We start from the raw sequence: 12,711 nt of genomic DNA, 5'->3' as shown, positions 1-12,711 counted from the left end.
CTGGATTGTTACCACCTCCATATGGAGATGTTCAAAACTAATTAATAAGCTTCAAGTCCTGTCAACCTGGATGCGGTTGGGTCTGGAAGTTCTACCTGTGGACCTGGGTGTGGTTGGATCTGGAAGGTCTACCTGTGGACCTGGGTGTGGTTGGATCTGGAAGTTCTACCTGTGGACCTGGGTGTGGTTGGGTCTGGAAGGTGTACCTGTGGACCTGGGTGTGGTTGGGTCTGGAAGGTGTACCTGTGGACCTGGGTGTGTTTGGGTCTGACAGTTGTATCTGTGGAACTGGGTGTGTTTGGGTCTGGAAGGTGTACCTGTGGACCTGGGTGTGATTGGGTCTGGAAGTTCTACCTGTGGACCTGGGTGTAGTTGAGTCTGGAAGGCGTCAAGGTTCAGTGCTTCTCAGGTGATGGGTGTGAGTGACATCAGATGGTTCAGTGCCTGGGACATCTGTGGCACCACGGTCACTTAGAGCAGTATGGAGACTCAGTAGGAGATCATCTACCCATGTTACTCACAATATCTGCTGCATGCTTTGGTCAGATTACAGCCGGCTTTCCAGTTCCCCTGTTTAGTATCTTTATCAGAGACTGGACTGATATCGGCTCAGTGCTAGTCTGTGGAAATGTCGAACTGGGTGTGATTTATGAGATTGCAATTTAGTTTTCAGGTCAGTGATCATGAAGGAAGGGAGACAAATACTCATTTACCAATGTAAGTGGAATTTCACCCCCAATTAGTCCCCTGATCAAAGCGGGTAAGTATAAACTATGAAGCAATGTTTTAAAACAGACCAAACCCCACACAGGAAGTGACCTTACCTGAGAGCATTTTGAAGGGACGATTTGGAAACTAAGAGTTCAAGGTAAGGCAGATTTTTGAACTTTTCCGACCCAACAGCCACGTAATATTGTCCACTCTCCAGCTGAGCTCCATTCTTCATCACCTGACCCTCTGTCGTACAAAGCCTGAGGCGAATGAGGTGTCTCTTACTCAGGGTGAAATTATAGACCACCAAAGGAGTTCTTAAAAATCAGTTCCTGATTCATCAATACCATGAAGGGTCCCACACACTCTGCTCGTGGACTGTTTGTCCCACTTCCATCAGGGAGGGAGGCTGCATAGTATCCACACCAGGACCAGTGGACGCAAAAACGGTCACTTTTCCCAAACAGTAAGGCTGATCAACACCACCCACTGAACAAGCCCACCAGCACTACTTTATCATTTCCTGACCCCTGACCGTCAACGTATGTACAGACACAGCTGTACCTAGTGTTACCTGATGTGTGTACAATCAATCTATGGATATGAGCAAATCTTATGTATTTATATATTTTTTAAGTTCAAAGTTCAAAGTAAATTTATTATCAAAGTCCATATATGTCACCATATACAACCCCGAGACTCATTCTTTTGTGGGCATACATAGCAAGTCATTTCCACTGTCTTGATGGCATGAATCTCCAAGTCGTTAGGAGCCCACCATGCTGCAAGACATCTACCTCTCTTCGAAAGCAGGTCGCACCATTATTAGATATGAGATTTGCTACAGTTGTGTTGTCCGCGAACTTAAGGCTTTTAATGGATTTGAAGGGCAACCTTGGGGGCAAGATCAAAAAGGACGATGAATACATGACTGATGGTGTTATATTTGAATGCACACAGCACATGGAACAAGCTAGGTGATCTTGTAGCGCAGCTAGAGATTTGCAGGTATGATGTTGCGGGCATCACTGAGTCGTGGCTGAAAGATGGTCATAGTTGGGAGCTTAACGTCCAAGGATACACATTGTATTGGAAGGACAGGCAGGTGGGCAGAGGGAACGTGGTGGCTTTGATGGTAAAAAATGAAATCAAATCCTTGGAAAGAGGTGACATAGGATCAGAAGACGTAGAATCCTTTGGGTAGAGTTAAGAAACTGCAAGGGTAAAAAGACCCTGATGGGAGTTATATTCAGGCCTCCAAACAGTAGCAAGGATGTGGGATACAAATTACAATGGGAGAGCGGAAAGGCATGTTAAAAGTGCAATGTTATGACAGTCACGGGGGATTTCAATATGCAGGTAGATTGGAAAAATCAGGTTGGTGCTGGTTCCAAAGAGAGGGAATTTGTAGAATTTGCGAGATGGCTTTTTAGAGCAGCTTGTGATTGAGCCCACTAGGTGAAAGGCATTTCTGGATTGTGTTTTGTGTAATGAACCAGATTTAATTAGGGAACTTAAGGTAAAAGAACCCTTAGGAGGCAGTGATCACAATACTAAGGGACCAGATATATAAGTATTGGATAGACATGTACTGATTAAGGGTAGTCAGCATGGTTTCGTGCATGGCTATCCAACCTTACAGAGTTTTTTTGAGGAAGTTACCAGGAAAGTGGATGAAGGCAAAGCAGTGGATGCTGTCTACATGGACCTTAGCAAGGCATTTGACAAGTTCCCGCATGGGAGGCTGACCAAGAAGGTTCAGTCACTCAACATCCAGGATGAGGTAGTAAATTGGATTAGACATTGGGAAAAGCCACAGAGTGGCAGTAGAGGGCTGCCTCTCCAACTGGAGGCCTGTGACTACAGGTGTGCTGCAGGGATCAATGCTGTGTTCTTTGGTTGTTTGTCATCTAATATCAATGATCTGGATGATAATGTGGTGAACTGGATCAGCAAATTTGCAGATGATACCAAGACTGGGTGTTCTTGTGGACTGTGAGGAAGGCTATCATAGCTTGCAGAGTGATCTGCATCAGCTGGAGAATTGGCAGATGGAATTCCATGCAGACAAGTGCGAGGTTTTGCACTTCAGTAGGACCAACCAGGGTAGGACTTACACAGTGAATGATAGGCACAGAGGAGCGTGGAAAAACAAAGGGATCTGGTAATACAGGTATATAATTAATTGAAAGTGGTGTCACAGGTAGATAGGGTCATTAAGAAAGCTTTGGGAACGTTGGCCTTCATAAATCAATGTATTGAGTACAGCAGATGGAATGTTGTGTTGAAGTTGTACAAGACATTGGTGAGGCCTAAATTGGAGTATTATGTGCACTTTTGGTCACCTACCTACAGGAATGATGTAAATGAGATTGAAAGAGTACAGAGAAAACTTACAAGGATGTTGCTGGATCTGGAGGACCTGAGTTATAAGGAAAGATTGAATAGGTTAGGACTGTATTCTTTAGAACATAGAAGTTTGAGAGGAGATTTGATAGAGGTGTACCATATTATGAGGGGCATTGTTAGGGTAATTGCAAGCAGGCTTTTTCCGCTGAGGTTGGGTGGGACAACAACCAGAGATCATGGGTTAGGGGTGAAAGGTGAGAAGTTTAAGAGGAACATGAGGGAAAACTTCTTCACTCAGAGGGTCATGACAATGTGGTCCAGTGCAAGTGGTGTACGTGAGCTTGATTTCAACGTTTAAGAGAATTTTGGATAGGTACATGGATGGTAGGGATTTGGAGGGCGATGGTCCTGGTGCAGATTGATAGGAGAAGGCAGTTTAAATAGTTTTGGCATGGACTAGATGGGCCGAAGGGCCTTTCCTGTGCTATACTTCTCTATAACTCTATTCACCCTGCCATTTGAGTGGGAGAATATAAACTCAGATGTATCAGTATTACACTGGAGTAAAGGGGATTACAGAGGCATAAGAGGGGAGATGGTCAGAGTTGATTGGAAAAGGACACCAGCAGGGATGATGTCAGACTTCTGACAGCAGCTCACAAGGCAAAGGATAGATACATCCCACAGAAGAAGTATTCTAAAGAGAGGATAAGGCAACAGTGGCTGGCAAGGGAACTCAAAGACAGCATAAAATCAAAAGCGAGGGCATATGTTAGAGCAAAAAAGTTGAAAAGTGAAAGTATGCTAGCCAATTATGTAAAAAGGAATACCAAAAGATTTTCAGATATATAGAGTAAAAAAGAAGTGAGAGTGGATATTGGGCCACTGGAAAATGATGCTGGACAGGTCATAATGGGGGATGAGGAAATGGCAGACAATTTATTAAGTATTCTGCGTCATTCTTCATTGTGGAAGACACTAGCAGCATGCCAAGAATTCAAGAGTATCAGGGAGCAGAAGTGAGTGTAGTTGTTATTAATAAGAAGAAGGTGCTTGGGAAACCAAAAGGTCTGAGGGTAGATAAGTCACCTGGACCAGATGGACTACACTCCAGGGTTCTGAAAGAGGCAGCTGAAGAGATTATTGAGGCTTTAGTAATGATCTTTCAAGAATCAATAGATTCTGAAATGGTTCTGGAGGACTGGAAAATTACAAATGTCATTTCACTCTTTAAGAGAGGGAGACAGAAGAAAGGAAATGATAGGGTTGTTAGCCTGACTCCAATGGATAAGGTTTCAGGGTACTTTGAGGCACTTGCAAAATAGGCCAAATTCATCATGGTTTCCTTCAGGGGAATTCTTGCCTGACAAATCTGTTGGGATTCTTTAATGAAATATCAAGCAGGATAGAGAAAGGAGAGTTAGTGGATGTTGGTTGCTTGGATTTTCAGAAGGCCTTTGACAAGATGCCACACGTGAGGCTGCTTAACAAGTAATGAGCCCTGGTATTACAGGAAAGGTGCTAACATTGAGAGAACATTAGCTGACTGGCAGGAGGCAAAGAGTGGAAATAAAGGGAGTATTTTCTGGTAGGCTGCCAGTGGCTAGTGGTGTTCCACAGGGGTCTGTGTTGGAACCATTTCTTTTCATGTTATTGTCAATGATTAGGATGACGGAATTGATGGCCTTGTGGCCACGTTTGCAGATGATACGAAGGTAGATGGATGGACAGGGAGTGTTGAGGAAGCAGGGAGTCTGCAGAAGGACTTGGGCAAAGAAGTGGCACCTGGAGTATAGTGTAGGGAAGTGTGTAATCATGCCTTTGGTAGAAGGAGTAAAGGCATAGACTATTTCTAAAACAGGGAGAAACTTCAAAACTCAGAGATGCAAAGGGACTCTGGATCCTTGTGCAGGATTCCCTAAAGGTTAACGTGCAGATTGGGTTAATAGTAAGGAGGGAAAAGGAAATGTTAGCATTCATTTTGAGAGGACTAGAATATAAGAGCAAGGATGTAATGCTGAGGCTTTATGTGGCATTGGTCAGACCGCACTTGGAGTTTGGACCCCTTATCTAAAAAAAAGGTGTGTTGACTTTGAAGAAGATCCAGAGGAGGTTCACAAGAATGATTCTGGCAAATGAAAGGGTTAACATGTGAGGACTGTTTGTTGACTCTGGGCCTGTACTCATTGAAGAATTGGGGGGGGGGGAATCTTATTGAAACCTATCGAATATTCAAAGACCTAGATAGAGTGCATATGGTGAGGATGCTTCTTATAGTGGGGAAGCCTGGGACCAGAGGACACAGCCTCAGAATAGGGAGATGTCCAATTAGAACAGAGATGAGGAGGAATTTCTTTAGCCAAAGGGTGGTGAATCTGTGGAATTCATTGCCACAGACAGTATGTATGCCAATTCATCTGGTATATTGAAAGTGAGGATTGATATGTTCTTGATTAATAAGGGCATCAAAGGTTACGGGGATAAGGCAGGAGAATGGGGCTGGGGGGCTGGGGGGCTGGGGGGGGGATTAATTCCCCGTGATGGAATGGTGAAGCAGACTCAATGGGCTGAATGGGCGAATTCTGCTCCAATGTCTTATGTCATTCTTGGTGAGGGACAGCATGTCTTTCATTTTCAATGGTATTACGTGCCACTTTGTTCCCAGGAGAAGGGGAGTAATCAGCGGATGTGCCATGTACAATTCCATCCAAATGCCAGACCACATCTCCAACACCTTTGATTTGGTGCCCGATGAGAAATTTCAGATCAGTGTTTGAGAATTCTGCCTCATCCTTTTTCAAACCTGTGCCTCTTACATCCAGATTTAAGGCCTGCACACGCAACACCTCCCAGTCTCTACCCAGCTAATAGGATTCACTTGCCGCTTATTTCTAACTTGTCACCTGCAGCCTGTTTAATCCCAGTTCTCATCCACAGTCCTTGTTCACCCATCAGACCAGCCATCCTCAGCCAGTTGCTCCTGGCCTTCAGTTACCTTGTTGCCTGTTCTGATTCGTCTCTGCTCTCCCTTGTTTTGTGAAATCTTGTTATTTCATGGTCAATGGTTAAAGTTATCGCTCACCGCTAAACCTTCTCTGCTTTGGGTCAAGCCTCCTCTACGTTTCCTGTCAGTGTAATGAGATCTTCCGGCCTGTGTGGGGAGCCGGAAAGCGTTGGGCTCCAAGGTTTCTAGAGCACCTGAATTCGTCAATTGTTAGTTTAATGAGAATTGTTAATGCCCGGTGCTCCTGCTTAATCTTATTAAATTGATTTGGACTGGCACAGGTTTTCCACGTTCTGTGATTATTTGACAAAACTCCTGATTAGAGCTTATGACTGGGTCCTAGTTTTGAGAATGTTACAATTCACAACGTTGCTTGGCTGAGCCACCATAGTTTTGTTGGGACTCTAATGAATAAACCCTGGTCACTGTCTCCACAAGGAAGTCTGTCTCTCCTCTGCACTTGGCTTCAGTCATTGCCAGTGCACACCGTGATAGATAAGTTAGTTTGGAGATTTTGTTACACTTAAGTGTTACATCGAAAGAAATTAAAATAACGAATTATAAAATTCCGGACAGTCCGAGTTTGGACCATAAACGTTAACCAGAACTACCTTTTTATTAAAGAGTAAACCACTAACCAGTAAAAATCTACCATTCGGATCAGAGATAATATCCTGTTGCACAAATGTAATTGAGGGATCTATGAAAATATAAACTCCTCTAATTTTGGCATTGGAATTCGAATGCTAATGTTGATCCTTCCAGAACTTAAAAAATCGTGATCTGTCCCCCTTCCGCACATGGGTCTCTTGTAAAAATAGAATATGTGCTTTAAGTCTCCGGAATGTTGTACTTTGAAAATTTTTTTCCTTTTAATTGGATGATTAAGACCATTAGTATTCCAAGGGACAAAATTAATAGTAGAATCCATAACACCTAAAGTCAATCCTCAAATAAGGGGAGGATTGACAACAGGATCAACCCACAAACCCGGAAAGGGAACATAGTAAACATGAGAAACCGAGAGAGAGGACGCAAAAAATACTTCAATAATATAAGTGTCGCCCAGGAAGAAAAAAACTAAAAAGTGAAGCCCCCACCCCAAAAGCCTAAAGCTAAATCTGAAATAGATTAGCCAGATAGAAGCAAGCACTAAATCTACCCCCATGACTTCCGATAGACGCTCAATAAAAAAGTGAATATATAAAAAGATCAGCTAAAGTTGTAAAACAGTAGAAAAGTAAAATCCGATTATTTTGTAACTTGGAGATACCGGGAGATAACCAGTCCATAGTTTTCCAGGAATACTCACCGACGGACAGCTCCAGTGCGGATATTTGCTTTCTCCGTTATCATGGCGAGAATTTTCTCCCAGTCCGGCATCACGTGCTTGGGAATAATTAACCGAAATGGTGGGCTCAGCAAGTCCCCATTCCTAAAAATACTGGAAAGTAACACGGAATAATCACGGGAATGCAGACACAACACACACAAAATGCTGGAGAATTCAGAACCAGAGGGCACAGGGTCATAGGGTGAGAGGGGAAAGATTAACTGGGAACCTGAGGGACAGCTTTTTCACCCTGAAGGTGGTACGTATGTGGAATGAGCTGCCAGAGGAAGTAGTTGAAGCAGGTAAAATGACAACTTTTAAGAGATTCTCCTTCACCGTGTTTCCTAGAGCCACCTCACGCCTTCTTTTAGCCCTCCTGACTCCCCTCTTAAGTGTTCTCTTGTATTTCGTATACTCCTCAATTTGTTCCTACCCCCTTATATCTGCTGCACATCTCCTCAATATTGACCCAATATTTCCTAAATTTATTATCCTTGCCTTTTATTCTGACAGGAACATACAAACTCTGTACTCTCAAAATTTCACTTTTGAAGGCCTCCCACTTACCAAGTACACCTTTGCCAGAAAACAGCCTGTCCCAATCCACACTTGCCCGATCCTTTCTGATACCATCAAAATTAGCCTTTCTCCAAATTAGAATCTCAACCTGAGGAGAAGACCTATCCTCCATAGTTAAAATGAAACTAATGGCATTATGGTCAACCAACACAGATCAAAGTTGCTGGTGAATGCAGCAGGCCAGGCAGCATCTCTAGGAAGAGGTACAGTCGATGTTTCGGGCCGAGACCCTTCGTCAGAGATGCTGCCTGGCCTGCTGCGTTCACCAGCAACTTTGATGTGTGTTGCTTGAATTTCCAGCATCTGCAGAATTCCTCGTTTTGGCGTTATGATCACTAGGTGCAAAGTGTTCCCCTACACAAGCTTCTGTCACCTGCCCTGTCTCGTAGGAGATCCAGTATCACACTCTCTAGCTGGGACCCTACGCACTGATGAAGGAAACTTTCCTGACCACATTTGACGAACTCTATCCCACCTGGTGCTTTTACAGTATGGGATTCCCAGTCAATATGTGGAAAGTCAAAGTCATATACAATGACAACCTTATGTTTCTTGCAACAGTCTGCAATCTCTCTACAGATTTGCTCCTCTAAAGCTTGCTTTTCACTTAGAGACTATCGTAAAGAGATCTCAGGGATGACTGCTCAGTCCACATTTCTACTATCTCTACACTGCTTGACTGAACACAATTCAAATGCCAAAATATCACAGATGACACGTGTTGTTGGTAAAATATCAGATAACAATGACCAGTTACACAATAGTGAGCTAGATCAGCTGGTTGAGTGGTGTTGCAATGTCAACCTTGCACTCAATCTTGCCAGCAAGACCAAGAAACTAATTGTGAACTTCAGAAAGGGGAAGTCAAGGGAACACCCACCAGTCCTCATCGAGGGATTAGTGTGGAAAGGCTGAACAGTTTCAAGTTCTTGGCTGTCAATACCTCAGGCTAACTATCCTGGGCCGAACACATTGATGCAATCATGAAGAAGCCACACCAGAGGCTCTACTTCATCTGGAATCTGAGGAGATTTGATACATCACCCAAAGCTCAGCTCAGATATACGATGGGAGAGCATTCTGCTTGCATCACTGTCTAGTGTGGAGACTCCAACGCAGAGGATTGGAAAAAGCTGCAGAGGGTTGTACGCTCAGCCAGATCCTTCAGGGCACCATTGAGGATGTCTTTTTCACAGCCACAGACCCAGCTGTGGGGTCTGCACATCCTCCCAGGCAGGCTATGGAACATGTTCGGCATTCATAGTCGCGAGAATGTATGTTTCAGCCAATTAGTGTTTGGTTGTGGTCGTATCTCATTCCCTTCCTCTCACTTCTGTCTCATCAAGACATGATCAACATCAACACTCCCTGCTCATCTTTGCCCTCATTCTGGGAAAGAAGATTACTCTTTCGACTGACACCATATTCACTTAGTAATATCTTACTGCTACCTAGCCACAGTGTTGGTATTAGCTTTCAGTTTGAGAGTTTTAGTTAATAGCCCGGTCGGCCGAATGTTTTTCCTTCTTCCTGCACAGTTCTTATCAGAAGTCAGTGAACTGTCCATCCACTTCAGTGCCTCTCCGTCTGCGCTCGGACCGTAACCGTGTACCTGTACCAATCTTCAGTGCCTCTCCGTCTGCGCTCCAACCGTAACCGTGTACCTGTACCAATCTTCAGTGCCTCTCCGTCTACGCTCGGACCGTAACCGTGTACCTGCACCAATCTTCAGTGCCTCTCCGTCTGCGCTCCGACCGTAACCGTGTACCTGCACCAATCTTCAGTGCCTCTCCGTCTGCGCTCCGACCGTAACCGTGTACCTGCACCAATCTTCAGTGCCTCTCCGTCTGCGCTCCGACCGTAACCGTGTACCTGCACCAATCTTCAGTGCCTCTCCGTCTGCGCTCGGACCGTAACCGTGTACCTGCACCAATCTTCAGTGCCTCTCCGTCTGCACTCGGACCGTAACCGTGTACCTGTACCAACCTTCAGAAGGTGGTGCCTCAGCAAAGCAGCATCCAGTGCGAAGGACTCTCGCCCTCCAGGACACACGCTCTTCCCGAGCCTGAAGACCCTCACTCAGCAATCCAGGAACAGCTTCTATCCCTCCGCCTTCAGCTTTCCGAACAGTCCATGAATCTGTGAATACTACCTCACTATTTCTTTTTTTGCACTATTTATTTATGATGAAATTTATTGTAATTTTCCATGCTGTTTCTTTGTTTCAGGGCTGTCTACAGGAAGATGGGTCTCAGGGTTGTGTACTGCATACATGCTTATATAAATCTATCTTGAATCTCTGAATTGTATGCCTTTGGACTGCACTGATGGCACAAAATGTCAAATTTCATGTGATATACAATGGAGAAAATCTGCCTGATTCTGGACAAGGCGTGTCGGTGTTAGACTCAGACTCAGATAGACTTGGACTCGGACTGACTCAGACGGGCTCCGACAGACTCAGATAGACTCAGACTCAGACTCAAACTCAATCTCAGATTCAACCTCAGACTCAGTCAGACTTGAACAGACTCAGACTAAGACTCAGATAGACTTGGACTCGGGCTGATTCAGACTCAGACATAGACTCAGACTCAAACTCAGATTCAAATTCAAACAGAGAGACTCAGACTTGGACTCGGACAGACTCAGACAAACTCAGACTCAGACTCAGGTTCAGATTCAGACAGACTAGAGATTCAGACTCAGACTCAGACTCAATAAAACTCAGACTCAATCAGACTCAGACAGAATCAGACTCACACTCAGACTCAATATCTCTGCCATATGTCGTGAAATTTATTGCCATGCAGCAGCAATACAGGATGATAATGATTATAAATGACTGTGTACATAGAAAGTATATTGGACCCTGGGTAATGGGGGTCTTTAATGATCTATGCTGCCTTTTTGTTGCATCGCCTATTGAAGGTGTCCTGGATACAACGGAGGCTGGTGCCCATGATGGAGCTGAGTTCCCAACTTTCTGCAGCTTATTTCAACCCTGTGTAGTACCCCCCCCCACCCCACTGGCCCCACATACCAGACGGTGATGCAGCCAGTTAGAATGCTCTCCACATCTGTAGAAGTTTGTGAGTGCCTTTGGTGACATACCTAAGACAGCCAGCATGTAAATTTCAAGGAACTTACTTCACTATGCAAGGCATCTGCATGTACTTCCTCCAACGGGCCGAGACGTCTCTTCTGTTTGGGTAAACAGCTCTTGTCTGCAAGAAAGTTTTAAAGAAGATTCGGGATAATCGCTTTCATTAAGTGAATTATTTTAGATAAAGAATTAGCTGTGGGGCAGAGGATTTTCTGCTCTGGAATGGTGGAAGTGGAGGGGAAACCCGAGACGTCTAATAGATAATGAGAGGCATCGATAGGGTAGGCACCAGGCATCATTTTACCAGAGCTGAAATGTCTAATATCAAAGAGAATGCATTTAAAGTGACTGTCATGGTCCGGTCCGTGAAGTCCGCATTCCGGTTCATGGTCCAGTCCGTGGACTCAGGGCCCCTGGTCTTCCAGCTGTCCCTTGTTTGTGTTAACCATAGGCACCTGATTCCCATCTTGGGGCTTGGAATATAAGTAGCCTTGGGGTTGAGTGTGAGCTGGTGGTTTGTTTTGTCAAAATCCCCTGGGAGCAAGCTGCCCGCTGGAAGGCTAGAGCAGCCAATTGCTATCTTTAGGCTGTGTTGGGGAACCATCCTCTCATGGAGCCTTGCTGTCAGTAGTCGGAGCTGTCTTTGCGGTATGGATTTGGCTGTTTCTCGGGCCAGCTGAGTGGCTGCCAGGCACTCTGAGCTAGGTAGGGATCCAGCTGTTTCTGTAGCCAGCTGAGGTTGCGGGCTGAACTGAGACTTGGAGCAGAGATGGAACTGTCTGTTGTTCTTTGGTGTTGTCTCATCTTGTCCTGGCCTCCATGGGGTAAGACAGGCCATTTTACTATTGCCCTGCAGGGGAATCTGTCTTGTCTTGCCCTTGCCTCTGTGGGGTAAGTCAGGCTGTTTTGCTGTTGCCCTGTGGGGGGATCTGTCTTGTCTTGTCCTCGCCTCTGTTGGGTAAGTCAGGCTATTCGGCTGTTACCTGACGGAGGGACCTGTCCCACCTTGGTATGGAGATGAAGTTGAGTCTTGGTTTGCCTTAGGATAAGTCCTGGCTCTATGTTGATGTTCAGTTCCCAGTCTGTCTCTGAGCTCCAGGACACCCAAGCCTTGAGGATCCCACAACCAAGCTCAAGACCCAAGACCCTGTGTCTGTGTCTCACATTTGGGTCTGTTCCCAATGCCCCATTGTGACAGTGACAGGAAATGTGCGGGCCAGTTTTTTTACACCAATGCCTAGAATGTGCCCTCTGGGATGGTGGTGAAAGAAAATGCAATAGGGACAATCAAAAGACTCTTAGAAAGGCAACTGAGAGTGCAGAGATTGGAGCGAAATGAATATTGTGCAGACAGAAGGGATGAGTTCAGTTGGGCATTTGATTACTAATTTAATTAGTTCATCACAACATTGTGGGCCAAACAGCCTGCTGCTGGGCTGCACAGGCCTGCGTTCTGTGTGCCGTGACTGGACATGCTGAGCAGGAAGGAGGGTGGGTGGGATGAAAATGGTAGTCCAATGACCGGACATGGGGACTGGACGAAGGGAGGACGGAATATGTTGAAGCATGTCGGTAAGGGAGAAGAAAGGTGCCAGATCAGTCCCACAGCCTGTCCTTCACCTAAAGACA

General features: G+C 45.2%; 1 protein-coding gene across 1 annotated transcript in view; it reads right to left on the bottom strand.

Annotated features, from left to right (window-relative positions):
• The window catches only part of dcdc2b (doublecortin domain containing 2B), a 63,561-nt gene that overhangs the window by 32,508 nt on the left and 18,342 nt on the right, over positions 1 to 12,711 (bottom strand). The window contains exons 3-5 of the mRNA XM_063034766.1: positions 11,127 to 11,203; positions 7,377 to 7,508; positions 825 to 971 (exon numbers count right to left, since the gene is read on the bottom strand). Of these exons, the coding sequence (XP_062890836.1) occupies positions 825 to 971; positions 7,377 to 7,508; positions 11,127 to 11,203 (356 nt within the window). The remainder of the gene's footprint in view (positions 1 to 824; positions 972 to 7,376; positions 7,509 to 11,126; positions 11,204 to 12,711) is intronic.

Source organism: Mobula hypostoma, chromosome 28, assembly GCF_963921235.1.
Source record: "Mobula hypostoma chromosome 28, sMobHyp1.1, whole genome shotgun sequence".
NCBI lineage: Eukaryota > Metazoa > Chordata > Chondrichthyes > Myliobatiformes > Myliobatidae > Mobula > Mobula hypostoma.
Note: the sequence above shows the minus strand (reverse complement) of the source record. Positions and strands in the feature narration are given on the sequence as shown.